The sequence below is a fragment of the Peromyscus eremicus genome, chromosome 16_21, assembly GCF_949786415.1.
Source record: "Peromyscus eremicus chromosome 16_21, PerEre_H2_v1, whole genome shotgun sequence".
Lineage (NCBI taxonomy): Eukaryota > Metazoa > Chordata > Mammalia > Rodentia > Cricetidae > Peromyscus > Peromyscus eremicus.
Window position 1 is genome coordinate 35022759 of NC_081432.1, and position 17100 is coordinate 35039858.

The window sequence follows — 17100 nt, forward strand, 5'->3', positions numbered from 1 at the left end:
TCTAAGATGAAAGCCCCAAAGTATGAACAACAAAAGAAAAATCAAATGCATATAAAAATGTAAAAGTTTTATGCATCAGAGGACATTATCAGTAATAGGAAAAAGACTAGAAAAAGGGGGAAAATATTGGCAGACCATATGTCCAGTAAGGATGTAGTATCAACTTCGTGAGGGAATCTTTCAACTCAATAACAAACAGGTAAATAACTCCATTAAAATGATGGATTATTTAAATAGGTATTTCTTTAAAAATGAAAATCGTCATCAACTATGTGGAGAAATGCATAACATCTTTAATTTTTAGACAAATAAAAATAAAAAGCACAATGAGATACCACTCTGCCCATACAAAGATGCCTACAAAAAAAAATCAATTGAAAATAACAGGTATTGGCAAAGATGTTGAGGGATTGAAGCCTTCATACATTTCTGAGAAGAATGAAGGGCTTCTGCCACCACAGGAAACTATTCATGCTTCTCAAAAAGTTTACAGAGAGTTTCATAAGACCCCAAATTCTACCTCTAGGTATATACAGGAGAGGATTTAAAACAGGAGCTGTGTGTGTCCTGTGTGCATGTCAATAGCAGCACAACTCACAAAATACAGACACCATATGTTTATCAGCAGGTGCAGGCATAAAATGTCATCTTATATATCCAATAGTACTCATCCATAAAAATGCACTCTAGCACATACCTATAATCCTAGCACTCAGAAGCCTGAAGCAGGAAGACTATGAGCTCTGGGCCAGGAGAGATTGTATAGCGAGACCTTGGCAAAGAAAGAAGAGGAGAAGAAAGGAAGATGGCGGAGGGTGTGTTGGAGAAAGGGAGGGAAGAGATGGCTACCAATACCAGCGCCAACAAGAATGAACTTCCAGTGAGACATTCTGACTGAAGAAGCCAGACTCCAAAGGGCACCTGTTGTAGATGTAACCAACCTTCTTATTAAGAAACACAGAACCAATGCAAAGAAGAAAGCCAAGAGGTCAGAGCTAAGAGCTAAAACCTTACCCTTCTTCCTGCAGTGGTCCTACCTCTCCGAACTAGCTACCCTTGTGTTAAAGTCTTTATATAATGCTCCTGTTCTGCCTTCTCATTGGTTGTAAACCCAACCACATGACCGCCTCGTCACAGCCTGTCTGTATAGGCCTCTAGGTTTTCCTTGCTTGGTATTGAGATTAAAGGCATGTGTGTCCAATAATGGCTGTATCCCTGAACACACAGAGACTTACCCAGCTCTGCCTACCAAGTGCTGGGATTACAAGTGTACGCCACCACTGCCCTGCTTTCCTATGGCTTGCTAATAGCTCTGACCCCCGGGCAACTTTATTTATTAACATACAAATAACATTTTAATACAAATAAAATATCACCATAACCTGTTATATGATTCTGTGTATATAAGATACCAGAGTCGGAAAGTCTGTAGACACAGACAGAAATGGGTAGGTTACTAGGGGCTGAGGCGACAGGGGAAGGGGGCTAGGGAGATGCTGCTTGAAGGGTGAGGGCTTTGATGTTTGAGTGACAGCATGTGCTGCACCCAGGTAGCGGTGATAATCATACAACACCATGAAAGTACCACAAGAATTTCTTGTTTCCCGAATGTTTGTTTTGTATGATGTGAATTATCACCTCAATGAAGCAGAACAACAATTCAGTATTGAAAAATGACTGCGATTGTCAACTCTACTCCTAGAACTTCTGAACAAGCATACTCATGTAAATGTTTCTCTTGACAGTAGCTGGCAGAGTTTTGAGTGGGGACTTGGTTCTGAATAATGCGTAATGTATCATGTATTCAGCTTTGGTTTGGAAAATGAAAATAAGAATATTAATTGTTATTTCTTGTTTTTTCAGGACTCTCAACTTGTATCCTCTGGTCACAATAATCCAAGTAAGAACGTCTCTCTAAAGCTTTCTGTGGAGATTGGGGAGGGGAAGATGAGCAGTGGGTTTCAAAGAAGCCATTAGGAAACAAAATCAAGTGAGAAAAAGAGAGAGAGAGCCTTTTGTTCAGTTACGGCCCACATGTGTGATAAGGTTCTTGATGGCCCTGAGTGTGGATATTTAAGGGGGAGGGGGCCAAAGCATGGAGTAGTGCATGTCAAACGGATTCTAGAAGAAAAGAAGACCATGCTCCATTGGTCTCTAGTATGCGCGCGCGTGTGTGTGTGTGTGTGTGTGTGTGTGTGTGTGTGTGTGTGTATGAATGAGTGAAGGAAACAAATTAAAAGGCAAATAATGAGATGCCTAAATTGAAAGAAAATGAATAAGCCAAGAAAGCCAATCAGAAGGCTTCACAATAAATGACCATAGACTCTGGGAAGGGAACTCACACTTGCTAAATATACTGTGCCTTCTTCCAGAAATAGGCAGACTGGGCTGGACAGCAAGTGATCCCCTGATTGAATCAGTGGCTAATGAAGCGCATGAGCTCTGTCATCAGAGAGGGGAGCATTCAGTGAAGAAGAGTTTTAATTCTCTTCCTTGGCCCTACAAATTGGTATTAATGTTGTCTGGGGCATTAAAAATGCATAAGCTGCCCTGTTTGTGTCCTGAAAGCAAACTCGTAAAGAGCAGGCTTTGTTGGTTTCACGAGCAGCCAGTGGGCTGGGAACGGAACAGCCTTTGCTAGTTCCAAAGCTCTGTTGGAAGATAAAAATCACTCTGAGCTGGTAGATGTGTCTGTGGCACTGAGACTCACCCCCTGCACATCTGTGAGGCAGGAGAGTTTGGGAGGAAAAGATGTCCACACAGTGTCCTGGGAAGCTCCATAAAACTCATGCACAGAGAGAGAAAGGTCAGTGGGCAGGGGAAGTGATGGCACTCGGGCCCAGGGCTTTCCAGGAGCACCAGTACCAGTGAGGAATTTTTGTAATTCTTCTGTGACAAGTTCTCGGGGTTTAATAAGCTTCTATTATATTAGAATGTTAAATATCTTACTGTATAGTCACGTATGAGGACACATGGTGTATGTCTGCATTTTATAAGTTGGGAGAATGCTTGCTCAGGGGGCAGGTTGATCTTAGGCATTTCCTGCTCTCCTGTTTGGAATTCTCACTCAGTGACTGGGACACTGTAGAAATGGGACTAAATTAGCAGCAGCCCTAGTAGAGGAAAATGACATCTGGCAAACAGAAAGATGGGCTCCTTCTAAAAAACAGCCCTGAGCAGTGAGATGATAACTCAGGCAGAAAAGGAAACAACATAGAGTATGTGCTGGTATGGGGAAGAGCCCTTGGGAGCCCCGGGGCAGGCTGTAGGTCTCCATTGAATCCCCGGAGACTAAGCATGGATTGTCGTGATGGACAACTGCACCACCCCCTGTCACCCTAAGTCCTCATTCTAGCTAGTCCATACATAGACTTTTTCACTTGATTTTCCTTTTAAAAGCTCAAAAAACAAAACTGCAGTAATATTAGCTTAAGAGATGAACAGTTGACTAGATCTCCTCCTAAAGAGAAAAGAAATAGGCTCTTAAAGTGGTGCCAGATCTGGAGTGGGCATAATTCAGTACTGGGAAAGGGGGCAACTTTCTCAGCAAGGTGACTGACTAACCAGGAATTCTGCACATGCACCGTCAAGTATCTCCCGCTCTGTTAGGAAACAAAAGGAGGTGTTGGGCTCCCAGCTCACCTCTTCTCTTGTGAGTTTCCAGCCAACATACCTTCTCCTCTTGCAGATCAGCCCTTCAATTCCCTCACAAGGCACAGGTGTTCTAGAAAATTCCGTCAGGGTTCTGATGCAGAAATCAACACCTCACTTGAGTTGACCAGCCTGTTGTTCAAACCTGTGAGGAGCAGTGAGCTCTGAGAGGAGGCCTGACCCCAGAGGAAATCTGTGTCATTCAAGGCAGAGAGACGCAGAGGCGCACGCGTACCACAGTCTGCAGAAAGACCTGGAATCGGTTGTCTGAAGTGAAAAGAGCAAACCCATTGCTGTGAAAAACAAGTGCTTGCCGATTAAATGGCCTTCGGAATTTAAAATATGATCAATAAAATAAAAAATTAGTAGACTTTCATAAAAGCAATAAGCAATAGTTTAAGCCCAAAATCTGGCATATACAATTGAAACCTTTTTTTTTCTTTCTGATAAACAGATGGGAAAGATCAAAGGAGGATAATATAAACAGAAAACCAGGATGGCAGCATCGAGGTCCAGTTAATAGGAACACCAGAAAAAAAGTCAAAAACTTAAAAAAACCTCAAAATTAATAACATCCCCAAGAAAGTAAGCAACACACAATTTAAAAAAAAAAAAACACACACTTTATGTAAAGTTATAAAAGAGGCTGTGCATAAGACCAAGTAAAATCAGAATTCTGGTGTTTTGATTATGAAATTGGTGTTGAATTATGTTTGTTAAATTATGAAGAGGTAGAGAAAAGATGGGAAATAGAGTAAAGATCAAGAAAATTTGAAGAAATGCTAAGTCACCTCTATATAAATAAAAACAAATTAAATTTTCTGTGGGCAGAATTAATATCACATTTGACAGAGTTAAGAAAAAATTAATGAATTAGAAAAGTGAACTTAAGAAATTATGAAGAATGTAGCATAGAAAGACCAAAAGCAGAAAAAAGAACATGGAACTTCAGAAGCCCAGGGAAAGTCTATTACCACACACCTCACTGGAATTCCCAAAACAGTGTGACAGGGCCAGTAGTGAAGGACGTGGCCGTGAGAATTATCCAAATGGAAAGATAACCCAGAGGTGCGTGATACCCGAGTAGTACTGACAGGATAAATGGAAAGAAGCCCATGTGTACTTGACTGAGAGACATGAAGGAGAGGGAGTTTCAGAATGGCCTTTAATAAACTTAGTTCATGGCGAAGAAAGAACCCCGCCGGCTGACCTCACAACGGCCGCAGTAGAGATCAACAGACAGTGGAACTGTAACCACAGTTAGCTGAGAGAACATAACTGTTGGTTGAGAATGTAGGGGCTAGAAAGATGGCTTCACAGTGAAGAGTGGGTACCTCTCTGGCAGAGGACCTGAGTTCGATCCCAGCTCACAATCACATGGAATCCCAGATGTATGAGATTCAACACCCTCCTCTGGCTTTCCTGTGTGGCTATACACAGATACATAAGTAAATATTAAACCTTTTTATTTTAAAAACTAGGTAATTGAAAGTAAAATTAGATTAAATGAATGTTATTATATATGTATACTATAATTGACTAAGTTTAGAAATGACATGCTTTATATAACAATTTCACATATGTAACCAAACAATCCTACGACTATTTATTTTAAAAATGGCTCAGTCATTTTAAGAGTAAAGTCATTTTACACAGTGGTAAAGCTGGTTGCTTCTCAACCAGGAAGTCCACCAAGTGCAGCCTAACTGTGCAGACTATAACTTGGAGCTGGCACAGTAGGAAGTCCAGTAGGAAGGGCGGCAGTTTCCCACTCACTCAGGCCATCATAACCCTGATGTCAGAACTCAACAAGAGCCGTACAAGAAAGAAAAGTTGTGAACTAATTTCATTAAAGACCACGGTGCACAAGCATCCTCAGAAGATGATTGCTAATTAAATCTAGCAATCTATAAAATACATTTCAAAGTGTAAGAGTTAAGAAATCCTATTTGTTGTAGTAATTCAAAATCAGATTCTGTTTGAATTCACTATATGTAATTCATCATAGTAATTACAAAAAGAGAAAATATGTTTAATCCAAGACATTGATAAAAATACTTGATAAAATTCTATATGCATAATTTAGAAAAAAAAAGTCTTAGCAAGTTGGGAATAGAAGACTAACTCATTTCCACGAACATTTGCCCTTGTCTGAAAGGAAGAACTTTCTAGGAATCCTTCTGCTTGTGTTTAATGTTTCTCACACCCTCTAAAGCTTGGGCAAAGGCAATAGTTCAAGACTGACCCCTTAGGATAGAATTTACGGTCATAGCTGTAAACTAAGAAAAGGAAAGTATAGTGTTCCTTAGGGTGGAAATGTCAGAACTCATTTCCCCAAGTGATGAGATCATCAATATATTGATAGAACACCTGAAAAACCCTACAGATAAGAATTATTAGGATTAATAAGAAAATTTAACAGTGCTCTATTCACAGTCAATTGCATTCTCTTGATTTAAAAAAAATGAAAAAAATCACAGCTAAAAATCTCTGACGTTGGCATAAAAATATAACTTACTAAGCAATGAATCTGAAAAAGTATATAAGATAGTGATGGGGTAAATTACAAACTATCGAGGAATATTACAGATGACTTAAATGAATAGAGAGATTAATATCAGGTACAGGCATTAGAAGGTACAGTGTTATACAGATTCAAGTTATCTGTACATTGAACTGTAGATTCGATCCAATGCCAAAGTTCAGCTGTTTGTATGGATAGAAGTTGGCAAGCTAGGCCTCTGATTTATGTGACAGAGCCAAAGATGAGGCTGGCAAATACTTACCTGAGAAAGAACGAAGTTTGAACCTTGTCTTTACCAGTATTGAAACAACCAGAGCTGCATCCTAAAGGTAGCAGGAGACTAGTGGGGTGACAGACCGTGAGTACTTGGAAACTGGAATCCCACGGGAGCTAATACATGGGCCAGTGTGGAGATGCAGGTGTCTTGTGCTAGAATATTTGGGATGGGAAACAATGAAATTACCTCTCACCTTGTACCATGTACAAAAATGACCTCAAGCATTTTTAAGAGACCAGGAAAACTGTGCTTTTAGAAGATGGTAATGGAGTGTCTTATTTGTGTCTTCAGCAAATCTAAAGACATCAAAGCAAACTATTTGCAAATGTCATTTCATTAGAGTTAAAAACATAATTAAGTCAAAAATACCAGGGAAAACAGTAAAAGGCCAACACTGGAATGTTTTATCTTATTATTTAGGCTTATAATTTGTGTTTGTGGTGATTAAAAAGTCGCCATTTGTATTGGGATAATAAATCACTGCATTGAATCAAAACTGAATTTTGTGAAATGACACAGTAGAAAGTCTGGGTCTCATTGCTTCTCAGAGAGATGCAGACATCACAGTGAAATTTCATTCCACACCATGGTACTCCCTGAAGAACTATAAATTTAGATTTACCAGTTTACAACATAGGAAAGCCCTGCAGTCCAGAGCTCCTAATATTCTATGGAGAAAGGTGTTCATGAATGTTTGCAAATTCATCGTTCATATGGGTCAAATCTAAATGCCCCTTTCAAGGAGTCTGAACAGGAGCTCACAGTCTACTTCTGTCACAAGATGCTGCCAAGAGCAAGGCTGAACCAAGGCAGGGCTGTGTACATCCTGACGGTTGAGTCTGAAGCCTTTTCTTTTCAGAGTGGCAGGAATCAGTCTCAGAAGACTGTGGAACAGCACCATGACTCCATTTGTGTGAAGTGTAGAAACAGCAGTGACTGAGAGACGTATACCTGGGTGGTGAAGTCTATCCAGCAAAGAAAGAGGAGGTTGAACTGGAATTCTCTTTCTAGGTAGCTGGCAGAAGGCAGGAAAGAGGATGCAGTCCCCTGGGGCCACTCGGGAGGCCCTAGATGACTTGCCAATGTTTATGTCCAGCCTGGAAGCTGTTTTTATAGTCCATTTTAATTTTTAAAAACCGCCTATACACATCAATTACATATTCATTTTATGTGCATTAAAGGTGCATACTGTTTAGCAGTCTTTAAGGAAAGGCCTGGCCTTGACTTGAGAAAAACTAACCCATGGAATGATAGAATGTAAGAGTGAAAACCATTTGGCCTAAGTGCCAGGAGCATTTACATTATTCAGATGAGGAGTGTTTCCTTTTTCACCAGTCAACTCTCACTCCCTTGTTGGTTATTATCTAATACTTGTATTATACTGTAAGTGCTCATTATTGGTTTGTAATTTGTCTAATTGACCTATAAGCAAATAGAATGATTAATTCATTAACTAAATTAATATTAATGATGATGGCTCATTAATAGTTATGCTTGGATAGAATATAACTATTTTAAATTTGACAGTGTGAAACAAAAGATATACCAACTTAAGAGTTGAGAGAGAAAGGATGGAAGGAAAAGACGTGTGTGTGAGCCTCCTCACTTTACATTGTGTAAAGACAGAAGCTGGGGCCTACAGACATGGTTCTGCACCCACATAGCCGCTTACACCTGTCTTTACTCTTGTTCCAAGAGATCTGATGCCCTCTTCTGGTCTCTACAGGCACTGCACTCCTGTGGTGCATAGCTATGCAAGCAGGCACAAACATCCATACACATTAAATAAAAATACATAATTATTTTTCAAAAGAAGCTGATTAATCAAGAAATAGAAGATTATTCTCTGTTTCTTCAGAACATATAAATCTTTTACTTCTTAATGTGAGAAATAGAAGATTAAATATACTTGAAAGGTTTTTTTTTGTTTTTTGGGTTTTTTTTTTTTTTTTTTTTTTTTTTTGGTTTTTCAAGACAGAGTTTCTCTGTGTAGTTTTGGTGCCTGCCCTGGATCTCACTCTGTAACCCAGGCTGGCCTTGGACTCAGAGATCCGCCTGCCTCTGCCTCCCGAGCGCTGGGATTAAAGGCATGCGCCACCGCCACCCGGCATACTTAAAAGTTATAGATACATGTTAGGAACACTAGAAGTAACAATTGAACAGTGAAAATTATGGAGAGTCAGTTTATTACATTCATGAGAATAGATATTATCTAAAGTAGGTATATCTGAAACTCTAAAGTATTAGTATTATTTAGAGTAATAATTGAAGGGTAACAATAAAAAGCAAAAGTGAGTGAAGTTATCGCTCTTTCCCATCCTCGAATTCTCTTGGGCTGTGAGCATGAATTGCCTGTAACACAACTGTGAAGAAAAGTCACAGCACAGACAGATGTTCTTCTGTGAAAACGTTCAGCATCATACATGTCTATCTGGGGGACCTTTTCTAGTATTTTAGTCACTTCAATAACATTTCAGTTAAAAAATTTAAAAACAAGGCATAGTTCCTCATAACCTTATTAGAAACTGCTTATCTGCCAGTTTTTCTTCTTCTTATGCTTTTTTAAATTAATTCTCATGCGGTGTATTTTGATCATTTTCATTCCCCTTTTCTCAAGCCATCCCAGATCTTACCCTCCTCCTTTCCCACCCTACTTCATGTTCTTCCTCTTCTAAAAATATAAAGACAAGACCTCAAGCCATAACAACAACAGAACACAAAAAGGCCGCGGACTCCATGTGTCCAGACTCGTCTCTGTTGGGAAGATGGCCCCTAGGACACCAGCAATGCACTCGGTGTCTTTAAGAGAATGTGAAGAAGATTTTTTTTTCTTTACCTCCACCAGGCAGAATGCCAGGCACACAGGAGCCCTCAGTGTATGTAATCAGTTAGAAAGGAAGTGGCCTGTTAAGTGATTGAGCTGTTTTGTGCCTCAAAATACATCTGTCCCGATGGTGAGTGTACCTTAAAGATTCTAAGCTACCCTCAACCCAAAGGTCTACTTTACATGTTAGTGACTAGTCATCGGAAGACAGATGTGAACCTGAAAACGCATGTATCATGCACACACAAACACAAATGGTGGATGGTTAGATTGAAGAGTAGGAAGGAAAAAAGGACAGACAGACAGATAACTCTGTGAGTAAAGATGCTTGTTACCAAGCCTGATGACCTGCGCTCAATCTGTGGGATCTATCAGAACCCAAACGGTAGAAGGAAAGAACCAATTCCCACAGATTGCCCTCTGACCTACCTGCCATGGCCTTCATGTCTCACCCTCACACACACACACACACACACACACACACACACACACACACACTAAAATGTAAAAATAGATTGATATCTTTATATATATTTTGCATATATGCATATACATTTTCATATATATCTATATGATCCTTTCTGTGGTTCCTTTTCCCCCTTTGTCTCTGTAATTCTATTTCCATGTGCAAAATGTCCACCCTGTACCTCTTCTGCCTTGCTTATTAATGAGCAGTGCAGATCCCCTCCCAAAGAGTCCAGAATGGTGGCATCCAGGAGCTAACTCTAAGGCGACTCCCAGTAGTCTTCTTGGTGGGGTACAAGTACCCCTTGCCAACTCTTGGTGCTGAGACTGCGCCCCTCACCCTTGTCACTTTCCCCTGAGGCCTGGTGAAGTGGTGATGATCCTCAGCAGCTCAAGCCCTGGAACATTTCACATTAACTTCAGAAATTGCATCACCTAATTTTTCAAAGATGCTGGGGGTTTAATTTGCTTATACTTTCTTTCCGAAAGACGAAAGTCAAATTGCATTCCCTATCCCAATCTTGGCCTCGCTTTTCCCCAGAAAGGGCCGATCTCTTTGAGCACTGAGGTTGCCGAGCGCACACACTATCAGACTGCTCCTGTAAGTGTCCCTTTTGGCCCCATGTCAACCCTCCTATTGGCCCAAACCTATTCTGTTTTCCCTGTTGCCACAACATAAGTGCTGCTAAGAGCTGAGATAATCAGCCGCAGCTTTGTCCCCATGCTGAAGCCAGCCCCGGATGCCTCCAGCCCCCAGATCCCATGTGCAATCCAGCCTGGGGCCTTTCAGCCTGTGGGCTACTTGGCAGCATTATTGGTCAAGGTAAAACCTTTACTCAGACACCCAATCGAGCTTTTCCTTTATCTTATACGGATTCCCTGTTCTCTGACATGAACCATTGGGAATGTTTACTGTCTAGTACTGCCGAGCACATTTGATATCCTCCATCATAGCGGTGCCTACATATCACTGCTGACAGCTATTCCTCGGGAAATGTAACCCACATCTCCAAACTCAGGGGAGGGGGAGGAGAGTCAACGGATGTGAGAAGAATTAGACCCTCGTTTAATACAGGTGCTGTGACTGTATTTGGAGATTGTGGCAGGAACAGTGGTTATTCTGGGAAAATGATTCTGGAAAGTACTAAATCAGATTATTTTTCCATACCTCTTGACTAGACCTTACATGTCTCCTAAAAGAACTTATCACAGCTCTGCCCAGAAGACTCAGTCTAATATAAGACTCAGGGTATTACAGCAAGCATCAGTTTGTTGGGCTTGCTTTTATCTCAACATGGTTTCAGGAACCAACTAGTCAGGTTAGTGTCAACATAGGTGTTGTGGCTTTTTGTTTTGTTTTGTTTTTGTTTTGTTTTGTTTTTCGAGACAGGGTTTCTCTGTGTAGCTTTGCAACTTTCCTGGAACTCACTTGGTAGTCCAGGCTGGCCTCAAACTCACAGAGATCCACCTGGCTCTGCCTCCCGCGTGCTGGGATTAAAGGCGTGTGCCACCACCACCCGCCTTTTTTTTTTCCTCCCCTTTCCTTTGAATGGGCTTGGGACTGAGTACTGGTCTCTCGTGAGTGTTCTGGCACAATGTAGACGTGCAGCAGAGTTACATCTGAGATAGATGTGTGCAGCTGTCCTCCCTCCTCACAATTGTTTAAAATACAAAGTGGGCTTTTGAGCTCCGTTAGGACAGTTTCTTGGGGATATGTCCATTGAATGATCCAGGAAGTCATTCCCCAAATGATATGGCCACAAGCCAGTGTTGGAATAGTGTAAGTGATACTTTCCTCATAGCCCAGTGTTGGGGTAGAAGGCCTGAGCAGAGGAGAGGGTCCTGGAAGGTGTCGGGCCTGACTAGAAGGCAATAGCAAAGAAGGTCAGTGGCTGCCCCTGGAGCCATCTCGTGCAGCTCCACACTCCACCGGGTTCGTTCAGCTGTTGGCACGGCAGAGCTGTCAGGAGTAGCCAGAGCATGAGCAGCCTTTCCCTTCCCTTGCCATGAAACCAGAGGAGCTCCTTACAAAATGAGGGTGCACATTTCCAACCACAGTTGGCCCAGGATTAAGTATTACCTTATGCCTGTTGTGAGAAGAATTTGGACAGCTTCCAAACTCCTAAAACTAAATCCCCAATAGCCATGTCACATGGAGATGTTCTTTTACTTGCCTCTCAGATGGTCAGAAAGGATTTCTGGTTTATATCTTATTCTGCTTTTATTGGGAGCCCCAAAATCTGCTGCCAAAGTTCTCCATGGGGTGAAATTCTTGGACATTTCATGACTATGGCTTCAGTGTGCTGTGAAATTCTCTCCCAAGTTCCAATTCAGCCTGACCCCATTTGGCTTGTGTTAGCAGAAGGGATCGAAGTTCAGAGTGCTTTGGATGTACAATGTTAATGAATTTATTTCCTTAAACTTTGTGTAAAGTGTAGTGGAGAGAAACCGATTCCATCTGTAAGATAGTCATCTTCTGGCAAGGTCTGCACACTCCATGTCTCTGCTTGTTTGCAAATAGCTCCTTGGTACCTACTCAAGGCTCTGTGCCTGGGCAATTGTATTGCCAAAGCGAAATTATTTTTCACATTCGGTTCTCAAACAATAAAAGATGTTTTAAAAGCCTCCCGCTGCACATTTTGAAAGCTTGTTAATAGGAGCCTAGAAATATGTTTAATCTTAAATCTTAAGGACTGGGAGACTGATGTTGGGTTTTTTTTTCTCTCCACTTCCTTTTTAAGAGAAAGCTGATGCGGAGCCAGAGAGTCCAGACAATGGCACATCGAATACATCGTAAGTGTCTTTCACGTTTCTCTCTGAGATGACTGTTCTTTAATATGCCTTATAAAGCGAAACAGTGCGAGTATCTTGTAATAGTGGTAATCATAGTGGAAGGAGGCCCATGGTTCTCTTTTTTCATGATAATGTCTTTTTAAATGCTTTCGGGTACAGACGCACTTTGAGGTTTTATGCGTTAGCATTGAAAAAGGGATCTTGCAAATGCAAATGTTCTTCTTTATAAAGTAGAAATATAATTAGACTAGAGAGTATGTACTAAGGAAGAATGGAGATAAGCCCTTTAAAATTTGGCTGGAGACTTTTACCACTGACATAAGATTTGCAGAACTTTCTACACATACTGGAGGACATTCTGTCCCACATGCCCGTGAAGTCCCCAAGTCATTTAAAAAGGCTGCCATCTGCAGTCTCACCTCTGAAATATGTGAAAAACACAACTGTAGATATCGCTGAGATCTCATGAGTTCATTGATGTTTTTACGTAAAGCATTTTTTAAAGATGAGAAAAGACACTTAGAAGGTGCCTCATTCTTTACATTTTCCTTCTCAGTATTGAAAGAATATACATATGTTTTTAATGATTAATATGATACCAAATTGAGGTCCCGGAGCCAGGGAAACGGCTCCGTTGGTAACATGTTTGCTGAGGCTTGTGGTACATGCTTTGAATCTCAGCACTGGGGAGGCAGTAACAGGCAGCTCCTTGGGGCTCACCAGCCAGTCAGTCTAGCCTTCTTGGTGAGCTCCAGGCCAACGAGTAGCCGATGTCAAATAGTAACGTTATCATTATCGTTATGGGATATACCTATACAGTACCTAATGGCAGTGAAGCAGAAACTGATAAACGACTGTTTCAGCCTCACAAGCCTCCATACAGGCTTCCTCCTTAAAAATGTTTCTTTTGATCACCTTTGGGGAATGAAACCTGTTTGATTATAGACATGACTTTGTGATTGTGTCTGTTCTGGATCATTGCTCTCATTTCTAAACACCTGAAGTGCTCTTCATTAGCAGCCACAGTCTGTGGTGCAGTATTGTGTTCTGTTTTGTCCAAGACCTCTTTCTGTCTGTAGAGCTTCTCTGGTTTACATAGGGTGGCTGGATGTTCCATAATAGTTATGACTATAGAATGTGTTACTCAAGATATTACCCTAAAAGTTCTAATGAGTTTCATTGTTGTATTTCCTCATGAAATAATAAATACAACAGTCCTAAATGGTTAAGATGTTGCTAATTTTTAAATTATGCTATAGAATATGATGGGAAAAGAGTTTTAATGCCATCTGGAGGCATTCTGGAGAACTGAGAAGGGTGGAATCACTGAAAATTTTTGTTATTTTGGGTACCATTTGGACAAGATAAAAATGCATGCAACTAGAGTGTAAACTACTGGGAAAACAGTTGTGTTTTATTTGTTATTTGATAAAAAGCATTGATTGTTATAAAAGCAGCAGTCTTTCAAATTCTTAACTAAATTGTTTCCTAGGCAGACAAAAGAGCATCAAGAATGTGTTAGTAAACCGTCAGCTTATTATACTTAACTTTACATATTTTAAAAATCTCATTCACCAGACACCAGTTTGACTCGTGTAATGTGATGCGCTGTTAATGATCTCCTTCCTTCCCTTACACGTTTCTGTAGCATCCACTCCTCAGCGCTTTATTTCTCCTACTGTGTAAAAATAAGTAGGCTGTGGAAAGAGTTACGTTTAAGCGCCCTGGTGATACTAACTCCTCAGCCCACCTCCCTGCCTCTTCACTCAAAGCGCTTCCTTTGCCGCTTGCTCCAGGGCTGCTACTCAAATCACAGGTAACAGAAACGGGGCTGAGGCTGCAAGGATCTCTTCAAAGCAGGGCATTGTGGACTCGAGAGCCTCTCAGAGTCCTTTCACAGTCCTTCTGTTATACTCAGGCAAGAGGAACGCTGTGGTGAACAGCTTCGGGAGGCCTCAGACATGGGCAGCACTGGCATTTATGTCGATGATATTATATACACTCTCATATATGTGTATATACTTACATACACAAGCACACACGCACACACACACACATAACACACAAGTATATACCCCTCATTTGTATTTTCTTGTGATAGGTATAGCAGGGGCCCTCTACCCACATTACGTATGAGAAGTCTGAGGATCAGAAAGGTTACCCAATTTAAAGGATAAATGAGGGCATAAATGTGCCTACCTACCATACTTAGGAATGTATAGTCTTAAGACAAAGTCAGGCCATGAATTGGAAGCAAATTTTTAAAAAGTTAAATCACTTTTTGTTAGAGGCGGCGGGGGGGGGGGGGGGGGGCTCTACTGTTGCAAAGTATCGCAGACTAAATGGATCAAGCAACAGAATGTATTTTTGTATTTTCCCACAGTTGATTCAGGAGGTCCCTCCACTCTGGCTGTTGGAAAGGAGGGTTACTTGTGCTCCTTGCCTCCTGTCCTCGTTTACATCAGCACATGGACATCCTCTCCTGTTTATCTTCACAGCATCTCCTTCCTCCTTGCATGCATCTTTCTCTGGGCCCCTTTTCATATTGATTAAGGCCCACCTTGTTTACCTCATCCTGATGGTTTCATTTTAACATGATTCCTTCCATAAAGATCCTATCTCAAGATGAGGTCATATTCTGAGATAATAGTTTTGGTCGGAAGAGGTAATGTCCCCCCACGGGTTCCAGTTTTGAATACTTGGTTACCTCCAGCTGGTAACAAGCACTATTTGGAAAGGTTTTGGAGACATTCACACTGGAACTTAGCTGAAAGTTCACGTGAGGGGAGATCCTTGAGAGTATCTTGTTCTTTGTCCCTTCTTCCCCTTTCTCTACTTCCTGTCCACCATGAGGTGAGAACCTTCTCTACCACATGTCCCCACTGTCACGATATTCTGCCAAAGCTCATGGAACCAAACAAATGCGGGCTGAACCCTCTGAAATTGTGCACCAGAATACGCATTTCCCTCCTTCACATCATCCCTCTCAGCTGTTTGTCACAGCTACATAAAAATAACCAGCGCGGGACTAAAGTTAGAACTTCAGCATATGGATTTGTCAGGAAGAAGCAATTCAACCCATAACACTGAAGGCCAGACTTAGGGAGGAAGGGAAGGCTGAGGAATTAGAATTGAACAGAAACAGAGTGTGCAGATTTCAGAGGGTGGGGCAAAGGGGGAGAGCTTGAATAAGACAGATGGAAAGTTATGGACGCCACAGGGGCTGAGTGGATGCAAATGGTGACTTACAGTTGGGCAAGGCATGGTGGGACATACCTGTAATCCCAGCAGCGCTTGGGAGGCAGAAACAAGAGAATCATTGCAAAGTTCAAGGCCAATCCTGGTCTGAATGGTGAGCGCCAGGACACCTAGAAGCCACAGATACATAGCAAAATCCTGGAAGTCAGAGCACATTTTCTATAGAAGTGCCTTTCTCCCTTGTTAATTATAATGATCCTTAGATGTGCATTGCATGGTAGGCCAAAGGAATTGGGGAAATACCTGAGATTTCCTTCAGGATTAATGATCCAAGGATTTAAGAAGATGAAAGGAGCAATTTAATATTTAGACACAAACAAAACCATAAATGCCTGTGAAAGTGTTTCAGTTACATTAATGATGGAAAAACACGTGTTAGATGAATTCCCCTCCTCTGAGTCTTTGCAAAACTGTTTGAACTACATTTGGGTAGTCCCTTCCCTGGGGGCAGTCAGCCATCCACCAGAAGCAGCAAGAACTCAAGGAGGAAAACCACACTTGCAGTGGTGTGAGATGTCAGAGGATAAAGTCCCCAGTTGTGAAAGTAGATGGTAATTAGGGGAAGACATTTCTTAAAGGAAAAAGCCAGGAGAAGGATACACTGCCCCCCCCCAGTACTGTATATAAATCCCCACAAGTGCTTTAACAAAAGGCTCTTAATTTGCATAGTTGTGGAGAAGATACCTATGAGCACAGTAGGAAACATTAACTAGAAAGCTGAAAGGGACCAGCAGAGATGTCAGCTACTGCTTAGATTTGGGATTCAAATCTCACCTAAGATTCAGGTGTTGGGTAAAACTTCAATTGTTTTGAAGGACCAAGTTTTGAAAGTAAATTGAGGCTAGAGAGACAGTCAGTGGTTAAAAAGCACATGCTGCTCTTGTAGAAGAGCTGGGTTTGGTTTCCAGCACTCAGGTCAGGCACCTCACAGCTGCCTGCAACTCCAGTTCCAGGGGATCCAACAGCTAGTTTTGTGTCAACTTGATACAAGCTAGAGTCATTGGAGAGGAAGAAACCCAAGTTAAGAAAATGGCTCCTTAAGATCAGGCTGTAGGCAAACCTGTAGGGCATTTTCTTAATTAGTGGACGATGAGGGAGGACCCAGCCCTTTGTGGGTGGTGCCATCCCTGGGCTGGTGGTCCTGGGTTCTATAAGAAAGCAGGCTGAGCAAGCCATGTAAGCAAGCCAGTAAGCAGCACTCCTCCATGGCCTCTGCATCAGCTCCTGCCTCCAGGTTCCTGCCCTGTTTGCATTCCTGTCCTGACTTCCTTCTGTGATGAATAGTGATGTGGAAGTGTAAGCCAAATA

General features: G+C 41.5%; 1 protein-coding gene across 1 annotated transcript in view; it reads left to right on the top strand.

Annotated features, from left to right (window-relative positions):
• Aff3 (ALF transcription elongation factor 3) overlaps positions 1-17100 on the top strand; it is a 478688-nt gene that overhangs the window by 320126 nt on the left and 141462 nt on the right. Inside the window, exons 7-8 of the mRNA XM_059281654.1 lie at positions 1864-1900; positions 12483-12534. Of these exons, the coding sequence (XP_059137637.1) occupies positions 1864-1900; positions 12483-12534 (89 nt within the window). The remainder of the gene's footprint in view (positions 1-1863; positions 1901-12482; positions 12535-17100) is intronic.